General features: G+C 42.0%; 2 protein-coding genes across 3 annotated transcripts in view; one reads left to right on the top strand and one right to left on the bottom strand.

The window, feature by feature from the left end:
- Window positions 1–7,887, bottom strand: part of BFAR (bifunctional apoptosis regulator) — a 95,020-nt gene extending 87,133 nt beyond the window's left edge. Inside the window, exons 1-2 of the mRNA XM_075830122.1 lie at window positions 7,841–7,887; window positions 2,447–2,575 (exon numbers count right to left, since the gene is read on the bottom strand). The gene's annotated coding sequence lies outside the window, so the exon portion shown is untranslated. The remainder of the gene's footprint in view (window positions 1–2,446; window positions 2,576–7,840) is intronic.
- Window positions 7,888–15,269: 7,382 nt separating this feature from the next.
- The window catches only part of PARN (poly(A)-specific ribonuclease), a 101,816-nt gene continuing 95,152 nt past the window's right edge, over window positions 15,270–21,933 (top strand). The window contains exons 1-3 of one of the 2 annotated variants that reach the window (XM_075830124.1): window positions 15,270–15,412; window positions 19,820–19,897; window positions 21,123–21,202. In XM_075830124.1, coding sequence (XP_075686239.1) covers window positions 15,394–15,412; window positions 19,820–19,897; window positions 21,123–21,202 — 177 coding nt within the window. In that variant the 5' untranslated portion in view covers window positions 15,270–15,393. The remainder of the gene's footprint in view (window positions 15,413–19,819; window positions 19,898–21,122; window positions 21,203–21,933) is intronic. The other variant, XM_075830125.1, reaches the window with a different exon arrangement.

A 21,933-nucleotide genomic window follows, 5' to 3' on the forward strand; every position in this document is an offset into this window, starting at 1 on the left:
ACGATATGGGAATAAAGATTGGCATATTACGAAATATATATAAGATTTTTGGAAGGATTATCATTTTTACTGCCGCAATTTTGCCCAGCCACGATATACCTTGTGTTCAGAGGTTGGCTATGTCTAGCTTGATTGTGTTCAGTAAAGGGGAAAAGTTAGAGTTAAACAATTTTGATGGAGGGAATGCGAGTTTAATTACTAAGTAAGTCATTTCTGATTTAACCCATTTGAATTGGAATCTTTCTTCTAGAAGCTTTTTTGTTCTTTGGGGTATCCCTAGATTAAGAATTTGGCTTTTGGATGTGTTTATCTTGTAGTATGATACACTACTAAATTGTTTTATCATTGAGGTAACTGTCTGTATTGAGGAATCAGGATTTGAGAGAGCAAGTATCACATCGTCTGCGAATAACCCTATTCTGTGGTCTTCTTGGCCTACTGAAATCCCAGAGAGATGAGGTGAGGATCTAATGGCTTGAGCAAATGGTTCCATTAATAGCGCAAAAAGAAGAGGGGACATGGGACATCCCTGTCTGGTGCCATTTGTGATTTTGAAAGGAGCGGACATAAACCCAGAAGAGTATACAGTTGCAGTCAGTGATGAGTATAGGGAGTGTATTGCTGATAAGGAGCCCTTGAAGCCAAATTTCTGAAGGACCATTTTCAAATATCCCCAGTGGACTCTGTCGAAGGCCTTCTCCGCTTCCAGAGATAGGAGCAGAGAAGGCGTCCCACGAGAATGCACAACGTCAATTAAGTCAACAAATCTCCTCGTTCCATCAACGGTTTGGCGACCTTTTATAAAACCTACTTGGTCGGGGTGCACAAAGGAGGGGAGAATGGATATGAGTCTGTTCGGCATCAGTTTAGCCATTATTTTAAGATCAGAGTTTAGTAGAGAAATTGGTCTGAAATTTGCCGCTGTATCTGGAGATATCCCTGGCTTGGGGAGAGTGACAATTATTGCATGTAGCATCTCAGTAGGAGTGGAGCCGGTAGATACTATAGTCCTTAAACATTGTAGTAGATAAGGAGATAGTATGTGTGAGAATTTTATGTAATATTCATTTGGGAGACCGTCTGGTCCAGGAGATTTGTTGAGTTTTAAGGATTTTATCACCTCTGTGATTTCCCTATCCGATAGGTCTCTGTTCAGGATTTTTAGTTGGTCGCTGGAAATTGAAGGCAATTTCATACCTTCCAAGAAGTCGTTTATACCCTCTATGGGGAGTGTTAAGGTCGTCCTGTAAATTGTACAAAGAAGAATAGTAGTTGGCAAATTCTTTGGCGATATCGAGGGGGTTGAGGAGTTTGTTTTTGTTTTTGTCATATAGGCCGCCCCCTCCTCCTAACGGTTTAAATGCCGCGGCCGCTGTTGACCACGGCATTTAACTAGTTAAACAGCCAGGAACAGCACGATCGTTGTTCCTGACCGTTAGAGCAGCGTGTCAGCTGTAATACACAGCTGACAGCTGCGGTGTATGGAGCGGGCTCAGCGCATGAGCCCGCACCAAACATCACCCGCCTGGTCCATGACGTGTATTTTCGTCATGTGTCGTTAAAGAGGCTCTGTCACCAGATTTTGCAACCCCTATCTGCTATTGCAGCAGATAGGAGCTGCAATGTAGATTACAGTAACGTTTTTATTTTTAAAAAACGAGCATTTTTGGCCAAGTTATGACCATTTTTGTAGTTATGCAAATGAGGCTTGCAAAAGTCCAAGTGGGTGTGTTTAAAAGTAAAAGTCCAAGTGGGCGTGTATTATGTGCGTACATCGGGGCGTTTTTAATACTTTTACTAGCTGGGCGCTCTGAAGAGAAGTAACATCCTCTTCTCTTCAGAACGCCCAGCTTCTGACAGTGCAGATCTGTGACATCACTCACAGGTCCTGCATCGTGACGGCCACATCGGCACCAGAGGCTACAGTTGATTCTGCAGCAGCATCAGCGTTTGCAGGTAAGTCGATCTTACCTGCAAACGCTGATGCTGCTGCAGAATCAACTGTAGCCTCTGTTGCCGATGTGGCCGTCACGATGCAGGACCTGTGAGTGACGTCACAGATCTGCACTGTCAGAAGCTGGGCGTTCTGAAGAGAAGAGGATGTTACTTCTCTTCAGAGCGCCCAGCTAGTGAAAGTATTAAAAACGCCCCGATGTACGCACATAATACACGCCCACTTGGACTTTTACTTTTAAACACACCCACTTGGACTTTTGCAAGCCTCATTTGCATAACTACAAAAATGGTCATAACTTGGCCAAAAATGCTCGTTTTTTAAAAATAAAAACGTTACTGTAATCTACATTGCAGCGCCTATCTGCTGCAATAGCAGATAGGGGTTGCAAAATCTGGTGACAGAGCCTCTTTAAAGGGGTTTTCAGAGTTAAAACTTTTATGTGTCAGTGCTTTAAACCTAGGAATGTGATTACATTTGTAATGCACTTACTTTATCAAAATTGGCCCGGTTTCCTGATGCTTCCATGGGGCACATGTCTGGTGACGTCAGTCTCTTTGTCCGCTGTATTTACCAGCCGTATATCCATCATGTGGTCAAACTGTTAAAGTGAATGTGACGCTAGAAAAAAATTTTTTTTTTTTTTAGTTAAACAATTAGTGTATAGGTGATTAAACATTGTTCTAATTTTTTTTATTTTTTTCACGAGTCAGGAAATATTATAAATTAGATTCTAATTTATAATATTTCCCAGTGCTGGTCACTAGAGGGAGCAATTCCCAAAATTGCAGGATTGCATGTGGTAAAGCAACCACATTGCTTTATGCTGCAAAATTTGAGAAAACTCACTCGCTCTAGTGAGCTCTCAGAATCCCCCCCTCCTTTATCCTGGCTAGTGCCGGGAGAAACGAGGGGATTGAACGGTCAAACTTCCTACACTGTGTGTCGCCATTTTTTGAGCTAACACAGTGTAGTAGGTTTACATACACTAGTAATCACACAGTAAAACACGTACATACACAGACCTAACTTACCTGCTCCTGCCGCCGCCGCTCCCTCCGATCCGTCCGCTCCGTCTGCTACCGCCGCTCCAAGTGCACAAGTCCGGAAGCCACGACCGGAAGTAGTAATCTTACTGTCCGGCCGCGACTTCCGGTCTACAGGAAAATGGCGCCGTACGGCGAACAGTTCAACTTGGACTGTGTGGGAGCGGCGCATGCGTCGTTCCCACACAGACGGCGTACAGCATAGTGGATGGAATGGGCCTCGTTCGCATTCACTATGGGACTGTAGCTGCCGTATTCCATGTCTGTATGTGTCGTTAATCGACACATACAGAAATGGGAAAAAAAATGGCAGCCCCCATAGGGAAGAAAAAGTGTAAAAATAGAAAAAAGTAAAACACAAACACACAAATAAATATAAAAGTTTTTAATAAAACACTAAAATCAAACTGATGTAAAAAAATATTTTTTTCGTGACACTGTTCCTTTAAAAGTTTCTGCCTGGTAGACAGCACGTCGCTAGTGACATGCCGTGTATGGGCTGTTCTGTTATACAGTCAGGAACACGCAGGCGCGGTCCCTGCTGTTCTCTCTGGGACCGCGCATGCGTGTTCCTGACTGTATAACAGAACAGCCCATACATGTTTTAACTCGAAAGTTTTACAGTTTTAACTTAGAAAACCCCTTTAAGCCTTAGGGTATGTTCACACGGCGGGGGTCCGTAACGGCTGAAATTACGGGGATGTTTCAGCCTGAAAACATCCCCGTAATTTCAGCCGTACCGGCATGTGCAGGCGCTTGAACGCCGCGTCAATTACGGCCGTAATTAGCGCTGCTATTCATTGGAGTCAATGAATAGCGGCTCCAATTACGGCCAAAGAAGTGACAGGTCACTTCTTCTACGCGGGCGTCTATTTACGCGCCGTCATTTGACAGCGGCGCGTAAATATACACCTCGTGTGAACAGACAAACGTCTGCCCATTGCTTTCAATGGGCAGATGTTTGTCAGCGCTATTGAGGCGCTATTTTCAGACGTAATTCGGGGCAAAAACGCCCGAATTACGTCCGTAAATAGGCCGTGTGAACATACCCTTAGGGTATGTTCACACGAAAAACAGCTGTAAAGTACGGAGCTGTTTTCAAGGGAATACAGCCTCTGATTTTCAGCCGTTTTTTAAGCATGAAGCGTTTTTTTGCGGCCGTTTATAGAGCTGTTTTTCCTTATTTTATCATACCCTTATTCAGACAAGCGTGTCTCAAATCGGGCATGAAAAACAGCCGTTTTTCACTGCTGATTTGCACCCGTGCGGAACCGTTTTCACGGATTCCTCATAGGGTGCCGGCCAGAGGTAGGGTGAATAGGAACAAATACGTTCTGATTTTTGACACAATGCATATTAGGAAGTTTATTTAATTTTGACATAAAATATTAGTAAAATATATTCGAAAACCCATTTAAGTCCCAAACTAAGAACGGACGTCACACGGACCTATGCAATTCAATGAGGCCATTCAGTGTTTTTCACGCAGCGCGTGTCCCCTGCGTGAAACTCACTGCATGTCCTATTCTTCTGCGTTTTTTGCGTATGACGCACCCGTTGAAGTCAATGGGTGCGTGAAAATCACGGACGTCATCTGTGTGCTGTTTGTGAGTCACGCAACAGTTGCTAAAGAAATTATGAGAAAAAGAAAAACACCTCCTTCAGTTTATTTTGCTGATGTAAAAAAACGCGTGACAAACAAAAGACATATGCGTGTAAAAAACGCAGACACGCACCGTACACGGATGTCACACGGAAAAGCAACGCAAGAAAAACGCTGCATTTTTTATGCGCGCAAAACAGACACTTTTGTGTTAATAAGGCCCTAGGCTAGGTTCACTCATGACACGTTTGTTGTGCAACCCGAATATCTCAAAGTAGAATATAATGCAAGTGAATGGGGTTTCCCATCGGCAGCGTGCCCTCCCTGCGCATGTGCCTGTGGATGTCACCCATTGTAATGTAACCTTTTGGAAATAAGTAGAGATAAAAGGCCAAGCAGCCCTAGCAACAGCTTTTTTGGAGTCCAAAGACATTAGAAAAACATTTGTTTTCTAGGCGTTTCTAAGAATAGTTTTCACTGTAGTGTCTTGAACCGCTCTAAGCCCTTATTCACACAACAGGGTTTCCCGGCCGGGTGACGGCCGTTCATAAAACGGCCGTCACCCGGCTGCTGTAGGAACAATAGACCCCTAATGGGGCTATTCACACGAGCAATTTTTTTGACGGCCCGGGAAACCTGGCCGTCAAAAAATGGGACATGTCCTATTTTCGGCCGTTTACCCGGCCGCCCATAGAAGTCTATGGGGCCGGGCAATACATGGCCATCACCGGAATGTGTCCTGAGTGATGGCCATGTATTCCGTCGCTCGCTCCCTCCTTACAGCGCAGAGTGCATGGGAGGAGGAGGAGTTGATGCCATTTGGACGAATGGCTGTACTTTGTACACGGTGTGGCAGGGCCGGGGTGTACAGCAGGTGGAAGGGAGCGCTGCGCTGGCTCCCTTCCCCTGCTGGTTTTAAAAGCGCCCTGGCCCGGCGACACCTTCGATGGCGCCGCTAGCAGCTGCTGCTATTGTAGCGACGCCACTATAGCAGAGCTGGGAGTTAACTCCCTGCTCTGCTATGTGCTAGCCCCACTTTAGCTCCTTGAAGGAGCGGAATCCCCGTGTGTTCGGGGATTCTGCTCCTGGACAGAACGCTTGATGTCTCTGTCCATATCTGGGCAGTGACATCAGGGGAAACTCCTGAAGCGGAATCCCCGAACACATGGGGATTCCCCTTCAGGAGTTGCCCCTGATGTCACTGTCCAGATATGCCCGGCCCGGAACGGATGCAAAACTAACGCAAACCGGCCGGGAAAAACGGGCGATTCTATCGGCTGACACTCGGGCGGGACCCTGTCGTGTGAATAAGGCCTTATTCACACGAACGTATTTAACGTCCGTGATACGTGCATGAAAATCACGTGTGTCGCACGGACCTATATTAGTCAATGGGGCCGTTCAGACAGTCCGTGATTTTCATGCAGCGTGTGTGCTGCGTAAAACTCACGACATGTCCTATACTTGGCCGTTTTTCACGCATCACGCACCCATTGAAGTCAATAGGTGCGTGAAAATCGCGCACGGCACACGGAAGCACATCCGTGTGTCGCGCGTGATTTGCGCAACAATAAAGAAATGAAGGAAAAAAAACCACCTCCTTCATTTCTTTTTCTAAAGAGCAAAAATGCGTTTGATAAGGATGACATATGCGTGAAAATCACGCAGCCAACACTGATGGCACACAGAACTGCAACGCACGCAAAACGCACACGTTCGTGTGAATCCGACCTAAAGGGCACAAAGCCCTCCTGCCTGACCTGGATCCGCTTGGGAAGTGATGGGATCTATTCTTGTCATCCAATCTTTGTATTACCCCATGAGATGAGGCAAGTTTACTCTGCAACTCCCATGGACTGCAATGATGAGCGTTGTCTTGCAGGATATTCAAGGAATAAACCTGAACGCACTCTAGTAATCCTTGATTTTCAAAATAATTTTATTGTATTTAATTCGTAAATTTCGTCATACGATTTTTGGCGATTCCGTTGTGGACGTTTCGGCCCAACCTAGGCCTTTATCACAATCGCTATAGAAAAAATAATAATCAATACTACATATACTGTACAAAGTAATGCATCAAAACACAACAAACAAATGAAAAATAACATTACATATGAAAACAATGTAATTGCAAGATCCTTTTCTAGCGATAGTAAAAGGTACAGAAAATTGCCATAATCAACAATAAATATATGCATCATCATGGTAACGGTAAGTATTATGACAATATATATGTCAAATAAGTATTATGTAGATATCCATAATATGTTCAATTAAATGTAGCTTATATATCATGTTAGGAAAAACTTCTATGAAGATAGAAACAATATAGCTCAAAGAAAACATCATGTCGCTTAATTATGACGATGGGTATTGAAAAGAGGAAATAATATCAAGAAGGGGGTATTACTACTTAGTCACTTGAGACCATACCATAAAATACCGGTGTTACAATGTGCACAGAGTCAAACAAGCAAAGCAGAAGAGGAGAAAATGGTGGGGAAAGGACAGGAACACATGAATGCATGAATGAAAAAAAGAACTAAATGATTAACTAAATGATTAAATCAACAAGCGAGCATACCTGAATGTAGTGGTACTAATGGTATAGGCTGCAGCGGCGTCTGCCAGACGCTCTAATGTCAGAGTAATGTCTGATGCTGGAGTCCCTACATGAGATGTAGATATAGCCCGGCGATACCGGATATCCGGTATGTGGAACGCAAGTAACACTCCAGCACAAGCGCACTCAGCCTGGCAACAGTGTGTATTTGAGACGCAAGCTGGATTTAAGATGGATACTAAAGGTCAATGACGCCAAGATGATGTTACGATGCTGTGATAATCAATATAGTACAATAGAATAGTAGGACAGTATATGTATATTAGTTAGGTATATAACTACAGAAATCCTAATGAGTTACATATATAAACGATGTATATGTGGATTAAGCTCAGTGTGATCGTGCATATTATAAAACTATTGAAAAGAGATTATAGTTAATTTTATTATGATAAATATATGAATAGTATGTAGAGTGGTTTCAAATGAATTTTATTAGTAGTGAAGAAAGAAAGAAATAATAATAATAAAACATCTTTATATGAAGTACAATCCAGAAAAGAAGGAGGAGACACATATGGAAAGGGGAAAATGGGAAACAAAGGAGGAAAGAAAAGAAAAGAGGGGAAAAAAAAGGGGGGGGAAAAAAGGGTGAACCGGTTTTATGGTACCTGTATCTGGTCATCTAATCGATCTCGTGTTTTTCTAGCGAGCCTGGAAAAAATTAAATATATATTATAAACGGGAATACCAAAAATGAAATGTGAACAATATCTAGGAAAGAAGATCATATTCTCTATTAAGACCTTTAGGAGACAGAGTCTCTAGTGTATGAATCCAGTACGATTCTCTCTTTTTAAGTAAATTGATATGGTTGCCTCCCCTCCTGGGTCTATGTACCTGTTCGATAACTTGAAATTTTAGTTGAGAAAGATTATGATTAAATTTCTCAAAATGGTCCGGAAGGGGTAGCCAAGTTTTTTTGCATCGTATAGTGGATTTATGACTAGACAATCGATCCCTGATGTGTTGTGTGGTCTCACCCACATAGACAAGACCACAAGGACATTTAATTAGATAGATCACAAAATTGGAATCACATGTGAAAAAGCCTTTTATCGAAAAGGTCCTATTACTGTGTGGGTGTTGAATTTTGTCCCCCTTGATAATATTAGAACAACTTGCGCAATGCAAACAGGGAAAAGTGCCGTTACGTTTGGTTTGTAAAAAAGTTTGTCTGGGGACCCTTATAGAACTGCCAATATCAGCTCTAATGAGACGGTCACGAATGTTAGATGATCTTTTGGAGCACATCATCACTGGGTTAGCAAATTCAGTAATTTGAGGATAAGCAGTATGTAATGTTGACCAATGTTTCCGAATGTTCTGGTATAATTTGGGTATTATTGGGTGATACGTGAGTACTAACGGAAATCTATTCTGTTTAGGTTTTTTTATAAGTGATATTGCGCTGTTGGTCGCCAGTGATCTATCTAATTCTTGTGTTAACAATGATATAGGATAACCTCTCTCCTCAAATTTTGTAGACATTTCTTGTAGTCTAGTAGTTCTAATGTCAATGTTAGAAACAATCCTAGAGACTCTTGTGAACTGTGATCTTGGTAAAGATCGTAGCGTGCTCCTTGGATGACTGCTTCTATAATGTAGCAGACTGTTTTTATCCGTAGGTTTGGAATACAAATCAGTAGTCAAAAATCCATCATTATCTTTTGTGATGGTGGTGTCCAAAAAACTAATGCTCTCATTGCTAAAGCTCATGGTAAATTTTAATTCCTCTCTAACCTGATTGATGAAGTTGCAGAAATTATCTAGAGATCCTTGGGGGCCATCCCAAATGCAGAAAATGTCGTCAATATATCTGTGCCAGCATATGGCATGTTGTAAAAATAAGGAATTTGTGTATATATATTCTTCCTCAAAGAGAGACATATATGCATTAGCATAAGGTGGAGCTACATTAGAGCCCATGGCTGTCCCGCAAACCTGGACATAAAAGTCATCACCAAATAGGAAGAAATTTTCATGTAGGATCAGATAAAGTAGTTGAAGGCACAGGGATATTGAATCTGTATTCATCGTGGTTAAATTGAGGAGATGTGTGACCGCTTGAATTCCCTTTTGATGGGTTATTGAAGTGTATAGACTATTAACGTCTAAGGTAACTAGAGTACACGTGGAATTCACCCTTGAGAGCTCATTTATTTTGCTTAGAAAATGACCTGTATCTAAGATGAAGGATTTTGTAGTTTTGATTAGAGGTGTTAATATTTTCTCAAGAAAGATGGACAACGGTGAAAGAATAGAGTCAGTTGAAGCTACTATGGGTCTGCCAGGTGGATTATGCAGGGATTTGTGGATTTTAGGTAAGATATAAAAAACAGGTGTTATAGGATGAGGGTTCAATAGAAATTTAAATGTCTTATCATCAATTGTGTCCCGTTTTTTGAAATCTTCCAAGATAACAGAAATTTTTGCACGAATTTTGGTTGTTGGGTCGCTATCAATTTTAATGTAGGTATTATGGATATCTACATAATACTTATTTGACATATATATTGTCATAATACTTACCGTTACCATGATGATGCATATATTTATTGTTGATTATGGCAATTTTCTGTACCTTTTACTATCGCTAGAAAAGGATCTTGCAATTACATTGTTTTCATATGTAATGTTATTTTTCATTTGTTTGTTGTGTTTTGATGCATTACTTTGTACAGTATATGTAGTATTGATTATTATTTTTTCTATAGCGATTGTGATAAAGGCCTAGGTTGGGCCGAAACGTCCACAACGGAATCGCCAAAAATCGTATGACGAAATTTACGAATTAAATACAATAAAATTATTTTGAAAATCAAGGATTACTAGAGTGCGTTCAGGTTTATTCCTTGAATCTTTAGAGTGGGTTTTCCAGCCCGAACCTCTACAGCACCATTACAGCGCCAATTTTAGGAGTGCATCCTTTCATATTGATAAATATTATCGTTTGGTCTTGATAAGGTGCACCCAGATCCAGATGACGTCTGAAACGTTTGCATATGACCAATCAACCACTACGTCCATTTTGTCGCAAGTTACTAATTCTGGTGAGTTTCTCCGAATTCCACCTCAAGAATTACGCACGAGGGACTACGAAAAGGAGTTACGCAAATTCACCTCTCAAGATTTACATTGTGTCACCTTGGCGGAGTATCACCGTCTCGGTAGAATCCCACGGGGTCTACGTAGCCATTTGAGACCCACATTGTTTTCGGAAGACCGACAATATTGCGATCAATTCCAGAAAATACTAAATAAATGTTCCCTGGATCTGATCATACTCACAGTTGAATACCTACAGAAGTCTATCAAGGAATCAACAGAGAAAATTAAAAATTTGGAAACACAACTATCGTCATCCTTGTCTACTAGTGAATGGGAATCTTTAAAGAATCGCACCGATAACGCTATCAAAGAATATACAAAGGAAGTCGAGCTGAGGAAAAGGGAGAAATTCCAAAGAGACGCTAACGACTATCAAAACAACACAGTTTATAGATGGCAGGAGTCCTCCGGATCATGGCGGTCACGCAGAGGCTTTGCGCACGGCAACAGGTCCACTTCAGGGAGCGACACATCTATAGAAAGACCTACTTATCGTTCTCAACGTTTTTTAGGGAACCGCAGGGGCAGAAGCGCCCAACCCGAAGGTCGAACAGGCGAAGGGAGAAGTCGAGAACCTGGCATACAGACAAGGTCCCAGGTAAGAACTATAACTTGGTGGTGAACATCTCTTCTCATACCTTGAATTCTGCGGAACTCTCAGTTCTTCAAAAAGGTTTATCCTTTTGTCCAACCACCTCGTGTAACTCGTTTACCTTGGAACAAGAACTTAACAGTTTTTATAGAAGTTTAAGATTGAAAACACATTTTGGTCTCTCAGATGTTAATGTTAATAGTAATCTTACTGTACCCACGGTTACCCCCACACCACTATCTATCGATAAACTAGGCTTACGTAATCGCAGTCGTTTTTCTCCACCCAGAATATATCATGCTACAGAGGCATTCATAGATTTGGTTAAGAGGGACACCCTATCCCTTCTGGCGGAGTACAGATTGGGACGATACCCACATAAACATAATTTATCTAGAGTTGAATCAGATGCCCTTAAATCTTTAAGTAATAACAAGGAAATCATTATTAAACCAGCTGATAAAGGCGGAGCGATAGTGGTGTGGGATAAAAAAGACTATATTACAGAGATAGAGAGACAACTGTCTGATGTTAATACCTACATTAAAATTGATAGCGACCCAACAACCAAAATTCGTGCAAAAATTTCTGTTATCTTGGAAGATTTCAAAAAACGGGACACAATTGATGATAAGACATTTAAATTTCTATTGAACCCTCATCCTATAACACCTGTTTTTTATATCTTACCTAAAATCCACAAATCCCTGCATAATCCACCTGGCAGACCCATAGTAGCTTCAACTGACTCTATTCTTTCACCGTTGTCCATCTTTCTTGAGAAAATATTAACACCTCTAATCAAAACTACAAAATCCTTCATCTTAGATACAGGTCATTTTCTAAGCAAAATAAATGAGCTCTCAAGGGTGAATTCCACGTGTACTCTAGTTACCTTAGACGTTAATAGTCTATACACTTCAATAACCCATCAAAAGGGAATTCAAGCGGTCACACATCTCCTCAATTTAACCACGATGAATACAGATTCAATATCCCTGTGCCTTCAACTACTTTATCTGATCCTACATGAAAATTTCTTCCTATTTGGTGATGACTTTTATGTCCAGGTTTGCGGGACAGCCATGGGCTCTAATGTAGCTCCACCTTATGCTAATGCATATATGTCTCTCTTTGAGGAAGAATATATATACACAAATTCCTTATTTTTACAACATGCCATATGCTGGCACAGATATATTGACGACATTTTCTGCATTTGGGATGGCCCCCAAGGATCTCTAGATAATTTCTGCAACTTCATCAATCAGGTTAGAGAGGAATTAAAATTTACCATGAGCTTTAGCAATGAGAGCATTAGTTTTTTGGACACCACCATCACAAAAGATAATGATGGATTTTTGACTACTGATTTGTATTCCAAACCTACGGATAAAAACAGTCTGCTACATTATAGAAGCAGTCATCCAAGGAGCACGCTACGATCTTTACCAAGATCACAGTTCACAAGAGTCTCTAGGATTGTTTCTAACATTGACATTAGAACTACTAGACTACAAGAAATGTCTACAAAATTTGAGGAGAGAGGTTATCCTATATCATTGTTAACACAAGAATTAGATAGATCACTGGCGACCAACAGCGCCATATCACTTATAAAAAAACCTAAACAGAATAGATTTCCGTTAGTACTCACGTATCACCCAATAATACCCAAATTATACCAGAACATTCGGAAACATTGGTCAACATTACATACTGCTTATCCTCAAATTACTGAATTTGCTAACCCAGTGATGATGTGCTCCAAAAGATCATCTAACATTCGTGACCGTCTCATTAGAGCTGATATTGGCAGTTCTATAAGGGTCCCCAGACAAACTTTTTTACAAACCAAACGTAACGGCACTTTTCCCTGTTTGCATTGCGCAAGTTGTTCTAATATTATCAAGGGGGACAAAATTCAACACCCACACAGTAATAGGACCTTTTCGATAAAAGGCTTTTTCACATGTGATTCCAATTTTGTGATCTATCTAATTAAATGTCCTTGTGGTCTTGTCTATGTGGGTGAGACCACACAACACATCAGGGATCGATTGTCTAGTCATAAATCCACTATACGATGCAAAAAAACTTGGCTACCCCTTCCGGACCATTTTGAGAAATTTAATCATAATCTTTCTCAACTAAAATTTCAAGTTATCGAACAGGTACATAGACCCAGGAGGGGAGGCAACCATATCAATTTACTTAAAAAGAGAGAATCGTACTGGATTCATACACTAGAGACTCTGTCTCCTAAAGGTCTTAATAGAGAATATGATCTTCTTTCCTAGATATTGTTCACATTTCATTTTTGGTATTCCCGTTTAAAATATATATTTAATTTTTTCCAGGCTCGCTAGAAAAACACGAGATCGATTAGATGACCAGATACAGGTACCATAAAACCGGTTCACCCTTTTTTCCCCCCCCTTTTTTTTCCCCTCTTTTCTTTTCTTTCCTCCTTTGTTTCCCATTTTCCCCTTTCCATATGTGTCTCCTCCTTCTTTTCTGGATTGTACTTCATATAAAGATGTTTTATTATTATTATTTCTTTCTTTCTTCACTACTAATAAAATTCATTTGAAACCACTCTACATACTATTCATATATTTATCATAATAAAATTAACTATAATCTCTTTTCAATAGTTTTATAATATGCACGATCACACTGAGCTTAATCCACATATACATCGTTTATATATGTAACTCATTAGGATTTCTGTAGTTATATACCTAACTAATATACATATACTGTCCTACTATTCTATTGTACTATATTGATTATCACAGCATCGTAACATCATCTTGGCGTCATTGACCTTTAGTATCCATCTTAAATCCAGCTTGCGTCTCAAATACACACTGTTGCCAGGCTGAGTGCGCTTGTGCTGGAGTGTTACTTGCGTTCCACATACCGGATATCCGGTATCGCCGGGCTATATCTACATCTCATGTAGGGACTCCAGCATCAGACATTACTCTGACATTAGAGCGTCTGGCAGACGCCGCTGCAGCCTATACCATTAGTACCACTACATTCAGGTATGCTCGCTTGTTGATTTAATCATTTAGTTAATCATTTAGTTCTTTTTTTCATTCATGCATTCATGTGTTCCTGTCCTTTCCCCACCATTTTCTCCTCTTCTGCTTTGCTTGTTTGACTCTGTGCACATTGTAACACCGGTATTTTATGGTATGGTCTCAAGTGACTAAGTAGTAATACCCCCTTCTTGATATTATTTCCTCTTTTCAATACCCATCGTCATAATTAAGCGACATGATGTTTTCTTTGAGCTATATTGTTTCTATCTTCATAGAAGTTTTTCCTAACATGATATATAAGCTACATTTAATTGAACATATTATGGATATCTACATAATACTTATTTGACATATATATTGTCATAATACTTACCGTTACCATGATGATGCATATATTTATTGTTGATTATGGCAATTTTCTGTACCTTTTACTATCGCTAGAAAAGGATCTTGCAATTACATTGTTTTCATATGTAATGTTATTTTTCATTTGTTTGTTGTGTTTTGATGCATTACTTTGTACAGTATATGTAGTATTGATTATTATTTTTTCTATAGCGATTGTGATAAAGGCCTAGGTTGGGCCGAAACGTCCACAACGGAATCGCCAAAAATCGTATGACGAAATTTACGAATTAAATACAATAAAATTATTTTGAAAATCAAGGATTACTAGAGTGCGTTCAGGTTTATTCCTTGAATCTTTAGAGTGGGTTTTCCAGCCCGAACCTCTACAGCACCATTACAGCGCCAATTTTAGGAGTGCATCCTTTCATATTGATAAATATTATCGTCTTGCAGGATATGTCCACCTTAGCTTGCTGAACGGGGTAGGGGTGGGTGGGACACTAACAGACATTGATGGTATAGCCTCTATGCGATAAATGGGAAACCCTTTATGAAATCAATGCGGACAAATCGCCACACAAAGGAGATGGATAGGTAATTATGCAGCAAGCCCTAAAAAGACGTGCCCCAGGCTTGTCACCCAGATTGTTATATAATCGAGAAACAGCTGAATAAAGACATTTAAAGGGTAAATAATCCTGCGATATTTGTCATCTAATTGTTCCCAAGACCAGACCAGTGCGTTACAATTTTTAGGAAAATTGTATTAAAAGGCTGAAGAGTGTCCTATGGAAAACGCCGCCACGCCCTGTCCCGTAGTCACTGCACGATTGGTTACACCAGATGAGACCGTGACGTCTGATAAACCGAGAGATTTCGTCGCTCTATTCTGATTGGCCGCTGGTTCATGGCCACGCCCTCCCAGTAGGCGGAGCCGGAATCGGATGGTCAGCATAGAACTGGGCCATGGTGAGATCCGGAAGTGTTACCCCGTGGGCGGAGCTTCATGGCCTCCTAGGCTACTCTACTCAGTGAGGCTGTGCTAGTGCGGTTTTCAAGCATGGAAATCACCTGGCGCAGTGAGTGAACCACGTGTTTGCGACTTGTAGCGCCTCACACTGGAGGAGCTGTCCTGTGTCTTATGTGTGTGTGTAGCGTGCAGCAGCTCGGTGTGTGCCCCTCAGATTGCGGCTGCAGTGACTGGAGCCCAGCGTCTTCTATACAGTGGTTGGCAAGTCGTGGCTCTCTAGCTATTGTGAAACTACTACTCTCTACTACCACTCTCATCATGACCTGACTGATGCAGCCTGACAGGGCATGCTGGGATTTCTTGTTCCACAAAAGATGGAGAACCATGGGTTCCAGAGCACTGGCCTAATGTGATGATCATCTGTGTTTATTGTCCTATGTGTGACCAGCTTTACTAAATATTCTCAATGTAAAAAGCGCAAATATTCTAAGAGCCAATTGGTAACTCTGTAGGGCACGCCATTACTAGCCGGGTTGGCATGTCCATTGACCAACACTGGTACTGACTGTTTTCTTCCAAAAACGGTGCCATGCCTGTCAATGGGTTGTGTCTGGTATTGCAGTTCAGCTTCATTGAAGTGAATGTGGCTGAGCTGCAATACCGTGCACAACCTGTGGACAGATGTGGTGCTGTTGTAGAAAAATGTGGTTGATTTTTCCTAATTCTGTACGACCCCTTTAATATTACCGAATGCTTGTGAGCTAGGGCGGATGGCTGTGTAGATGTTTTATGACAGCGCCGTTTAACTGAAGGCTCGTCAGCTTCTCTTTATGCTACTGCTTGTCAATCGAAAGAAGACTGGCTGTCCGGATCTGCTGAAGACCACTAGGGTTCACATGGTGGATTTGGGGTACCATTGATTTTAATAGGAAACCACCCTGTTATTCATACAGCGTGGCATTGGAAACAGTGTTGCGGAAAAAGTGACATGTCACTTCCTGACGCAGTTTCCGCATGAAGGCCATCTCTGGTAGCAACGTTATGCCCCTGCTATATGGTCCTCCTAAACTGCGCACGGATCTGCGGCTGCTTAAAGAGGCTCTGTCACCAGATTTTGCAACCCCTATCTGCTATTGCAGCAGATAGGCGCTGCAATGTAGATTACAGTAACGTTTTTATTTTTAAAAAACAAGCATTTTTGGCCAAGTTATGACCATTTTTGTATTTATGCAAATGAGGCTTGCAAAAGTCCAAGTGGGCGTGTTTACAGTAAAAGTCCAACTGGGCGTGTATTATGTGTGTTATATCGGGGCGTTTTTACTACTTTTACTAGCTGGGCGCTCTGATGAGAAGTATCATCCACTTCTCTTCAGAACGCCCAGCTTCTGCCAGATCACGCTGTGACGTCACTTCCCCAGGTCCTGCATCGTGTCAGACGAGCGAGGACACATCGGCACCAGAGGCTTCAGTTGATTCTGCAGCAGCATCAGCGTTTGCAGGTAAGTAGCTACATCGACTTACCTGCAAACGCTGATGCTGCTGCAGAATCAACTGTGGCCTCTGGTGCCGATGTGTCCTCGCTCGTCCGACACGATGCAGGACCTGGGGCAGGAAGTGAGTGATGTCACAGCGTGATCTCTCGAGAACACGCTGTGTGTCTGCACTGCCAGAAGCTGGGCGTTCTGAAGAGAAGTGGATGATACTTCTATACACAACGCCCAGCTAGTAAAAGAAGTAAAAACGCCCCGATGTATGCACATAATACACGCCCACTTGGACTTTTACTTTAAACACGCCCAGTTGTACTTTTGCAAGCTTCATTTGCATAAATACAAAAATGGCCATAACTTGGCCAAAAATGCTCGTTTTTTAAAAATAAAAACGTTACTGTAATCTACATTGCAGCGCCGATCTGCTGCAATAGCAGATAGGGGTTGCAAAATCTGGTGACAGAGCCTCTTTAAACTGCAAAACCATGGCAGAAACCTGCGGGTAAAAAAAAACAACATAATCTGAACATAGCCTTAAGGGATCGCATTTAGACCACCATTAGTCCGCTTGTATATAGATCGGCTGTTCTCGTTTCTGCATTGACCGGTAACAAGTGAATTAAAGGCGATCCCCCTAATATGTCAGTGGAGGTTTGACAAAGACAACATTTCACTTTTAATGCCTTGTAACGGGTTTCTCAGATTTTTTTTTTTTTTATTAATTTAAGTTTTTTAAGTTCTGCAACTTTCTTATATATATTGTGTTCAAATCCCTCATCATTTTCAAGATCTGTTTGCGGTCAGTGAATTGAAGCATTCTTGCACATATTCAGAGCATGAAACTCTTTTTAAGGGCTTGTTTACACGAACGTGATATACGTCCGTGCAACGCGCGTGATTTTCACGCGCCTCGCACGGACCTATATTAGTCTATAGGGCAGTGCAGACAGTCCGTGAGTTTTGCGTAACGTGAGTCCATGTCCTATATTTGTGCGCTGTTCGCGCATCACGCACCCATTGAAGTCAATGGGTGCGTGAAAATCACACGCTGCACACGGAAGCACTTCCGTGTGACGCGTGTGTTTCGCGCAACAGCTGTCAAAAGTATGAATGAAACCAGAAAAGCACCAAGTGCTTTTCTGTTTACAAACATCCAAACGGAGTGTCATCGTGATGGCGGCTGCGCAAAAAATCATGCAGCCGCGCATCATATCTGATGACACACGGAGCTGTTAAGTGCATTTTGCGCACGCAAAACAAAACGTTGTGGTTTTTGCGTGCGCAAAACGCACACGCTCGTGTAGACCCGGCCTCAAGCCTCAATTAATCCTTTGGCCTGCGCTTGATTTTTACAGTATGCCTAGAAAAGAAGCTCCCGATGTATACGTTAAACGTAGCCTGCGGGTGACTGATGCCTAAGGGAGGATTTACACGAACTTAAATGACGTCTGCGCAACCCGCGTGGTTTTCACGCGGGTCGCACGGACCTATACAAGTCTATGAGGCAGTGCAGACTGTCCGCTGCGTAAAACTCACGACATGTTCTATATTTCGGCGTGTTTCGCGCATCACGCACCGATTGAAGTCAATGGGTGCGTGAAAATCACGCGCACCACACGGAAGCACTTCCGTGGGACGTGCGTTATTCGCGCAACAGCAGTAAAAGAATGAATGTAAACAGAAAAGCACCACGTGCTTTTCTGTTTACAAACATCCAAACCCAGTGTCATAATGATGGCGGCTGCGCGAAAAGCACGCATCCATATGAACATAATACACGGAGCTGCCACGCTGCTGCCACGCGCACAAGACGCAGCGTTTTTTGCGCGTGCAAAACGCTCACATTAGTGTAAATCCGCCCTAACAGTGCCATACGTGACCCATGGACTATAATGTCCCCATTTAACGAATACGTCTTTAACTCTCATGACCCTTTTCATGACATATCTGTTAAAGGGATTCCAAGATGAAATGTTTTTTCTCCTAATCACAAAATATATTCTAAGAATGATTTGTCTTTCCGCTTTCTTCCCCTGTAAATGAACATTCAGGTTGGCTGTGCATGGCTTTTCAATAGGAAGAGGGAGAAAATAGACTTCCAGAACCCCGTAGCTGCGTGAATTCAGAATCCCCGTTGAAAGATTTCAGGGGATCACAAATATTTAGTTTGTATGGCCAGTCTTAGGCTGCGTTCACATCAGCGTCTGGTTCCGTCAGCCCTTTCAGTCAGGGGAACCCATGAACGGAAACAATAGCTTTCCGTTTGCATCGCTATTGATTTCAATGGTAACGCTTCCGTTGCTAATGGTTTAAATTTGTCTCCGTTGCGTAAGGTTTCAGTTTTTTTGTTGTTTTTTTGAGCGGCATCAATAGCACTGTCGACTACGCTATTGATTCCCCCAATAAAACGGAAACCTTATGGAACGGACACCATTAGCAACGGAAGCATTACCATTGAAATCAATGGTATTGGAAACGGAAAGCTATGGTTTCGCTTAATGAGTTTCTCTGACGGAACCCATGAACGGAACCCCGATGCAGATGTGAATGAAGCCTAAGGCTGTATTTTCACGTCGCGACCAATGTGCATTTTTAAGGCTGTGGTTTTTCAGAAAATGTGCCGTTCTGCCGTGGCTCTTCACAAAATAATGCAGTTTTGCAGCGATTTTAAAATAATAAATACAAAATGTGGCAAAAGACGTAAGTTGACCACGATGTGAAAACACAGCCTAACGCCTCATGCACACGACAGATTGCCGTCCGAGTCCTGTCAGGGATCCGAGGAAAGATAGGACATGTTCTGTCTTTCCTCGGATCGGAGACAATTTTTCACGGCCCCGATGCACCTGCTAAAGTGAATGGGTCCGTGAAGACTATCGGGTGCCACTCAGATGCTGTCAAAAATGGCCAGAGTGGCACAACGGTCGTGTGCAGGAGACCTAAAGATCCATAATTAGCCACTTAAAGGGCAAGTGTTTCCATCGAAATATAAGATGTGATCTGAAACGTTGTTTTTTCTTTTACAGATTTTAAGAATCAGTTACCCACAGTGTGCCAGGCTATTGCGGAGGCAGACTTCTTGGCTATTGATGGGGAATTTTCAGGTATGTGATTATGTAACAGTCCATGTTTATTGAATATGTAGCAGAGACGTTTTATGCGTAAGCTTAGATATTGAACAGGGGTTTGCAACCTTTTTTTGTTAGAGGGCCATTTTGTCAGATCTTACCACTCCCAAGGGCAGCAATAAAACTTAAAGGGTTATTCCCTTGTGAGATGTTTATGACCTATAGACCTTATATGATATAAATGTCTAATGTGTGAGCTGTAGGAGAGAAAGAAGAGCGCACGGCGCCACATAGTGCAAAATAAATGCTGGTAACAGGCATATAGAAGGTGGCGAAGGCAAAGGCTCACCTTGTAAGTTTGTGCTATACACAGGCACAATACTGGGAAAGAATTTTAAACCGCTGCAGCCAGGTCCAATCCGGTGAACCGTGAAGGTTATCGCAATAAATGAGAACAATTAAAATAAACTAAAAACAATCCACATTTTGATGTGTAAGAGGACCTAAAGAGAGGCGCTGCTGTTAGTGATGATGATGATGACGACAAGTAGTTCGCAAATAAATAACTCGTTTTAATGGAGATAAGCAGGCAACGCGTTTCAACGTTGGACTAACGTCTTCATCAGGCCCATAGCAGTAAAACACTAACACCTCTATTTATAGAGGTTTAAACATACACAGAAAAAAGGGCGCAAAAACCGTGCGGTCAAAGCTCACACATGACGTCACAGTGACACATGGAATTACAAATAGTAAAACGACAATGTAATAAAATATACAGCAAGTGTTCATAAAATTATAAAAAGTCATATTCATTTTTTGCAATAAATCTGCCCCGAGTGAATATATATTTTTTTTAAAGGTCTTTTTTTTTTAATCCGGGACATTTGTGACATATCCACAGCATATACAGAAACAGCATAGCTCAGCGAGCCACGCTGTTTTCTTCTTCTTCTTCTTGATCGGGAATCGCATGCATCAGCCGGAACACAGAAGTTCTAGAGATAGTGCGGGTCCCAGAGGTGGGACCTGCATCTATCTGATATTTATGACATATCCTGTGGATAAATGTCCCTGATTGGAAAACCCCTTTTAATAGTTTAGATGAAGTATTGCCAGTTGTCCTTGTTGTGAAGGTCCATGAAAATGAAAAGCGTTGACTTCTTCTGTTGGCGATGTTCCCGGTCTTATTCTTGTGAGTCTTGAACTAGCGTGCTTGTATCGTAACATGCTGCTGTATTTTTTGTCCCTTGTGTATTAGGGATTAGTGACGGGCCATCTTTTAGCGCTTTAACAAATAGTTTGGACACACCAGAAGAAAGATATGAGAAACTTAAGGAGGTCAGTATAAAATGTCATATCTGAGGCCTCATGCACGACGGTAGTGGTGTGCATGGCTGTGATTTGCGGCTCAGATGTCAACGGAGTGTCGCCGGCTGGCGTTAGGCCCCATGCACACGATCGTGTTTTTGCGGCTGCAATTCACCCGCAAATCTGCGGGTGAATTGCAGCCCCATTCATTTCTATGGGCCCATGCACACGACCGTGGTTTCCACAGTCCGTGCATTGCCCGGGAGCCTGGACAGCAAATAGATGGGACATGTCTTATTACGGCCGCATTTTGCGGTCCAGGCTCATTGAAATGAATGCGCACGGCCCGTAATTTGCGGGTGGTTCGCGGGTGACACTCCGCGGCCATCCGAGATGCAAATCACGGCCGTGCACACTACTACGGTCTTGTGCATGAGGCCTTGATGTTCAGTTTTCTGCATGGATAGGTAAACTCAGAATTAACTCTTATTTGCGGCTTATAATAACATTACCTTAGAGAATTGCTGTTAAAGGGATTTTCCGGTTTTGTGTAATTAAGGGTTAATCACACTATTTATGAAGTGTTCTGCAACTTTGTTTACATTTGTTTGCTGTCAGTGAATAGTAACATTCTCTTTTACTTTCAGAGGCTAAAAACCTTGACCTGATCATGTCCAAGTGACAGGTATACGACTCATTACAAGAGCGCTCTGATGCGCAGGGCTCGCTAAGCGTATCCGAGCTCGCTCTCGTAATGAACC

This window comes from Rhinoderma darwinii, chromosome 6, assembly GCF_050947455.1.
Source record: "Rhinoderma darwinii isolate aRhiDar2 chromosome 6, aRhiDar2.hap1, whole genome shotgun sequence".
Classification (NCBI taxonomy): domain Eukaryota; kingdom Metazoa; phylum Chordata; class Amphibia; order Anura; family Rhinodermatidae; genus Rhinoderma; species Rhinoderma darwinii.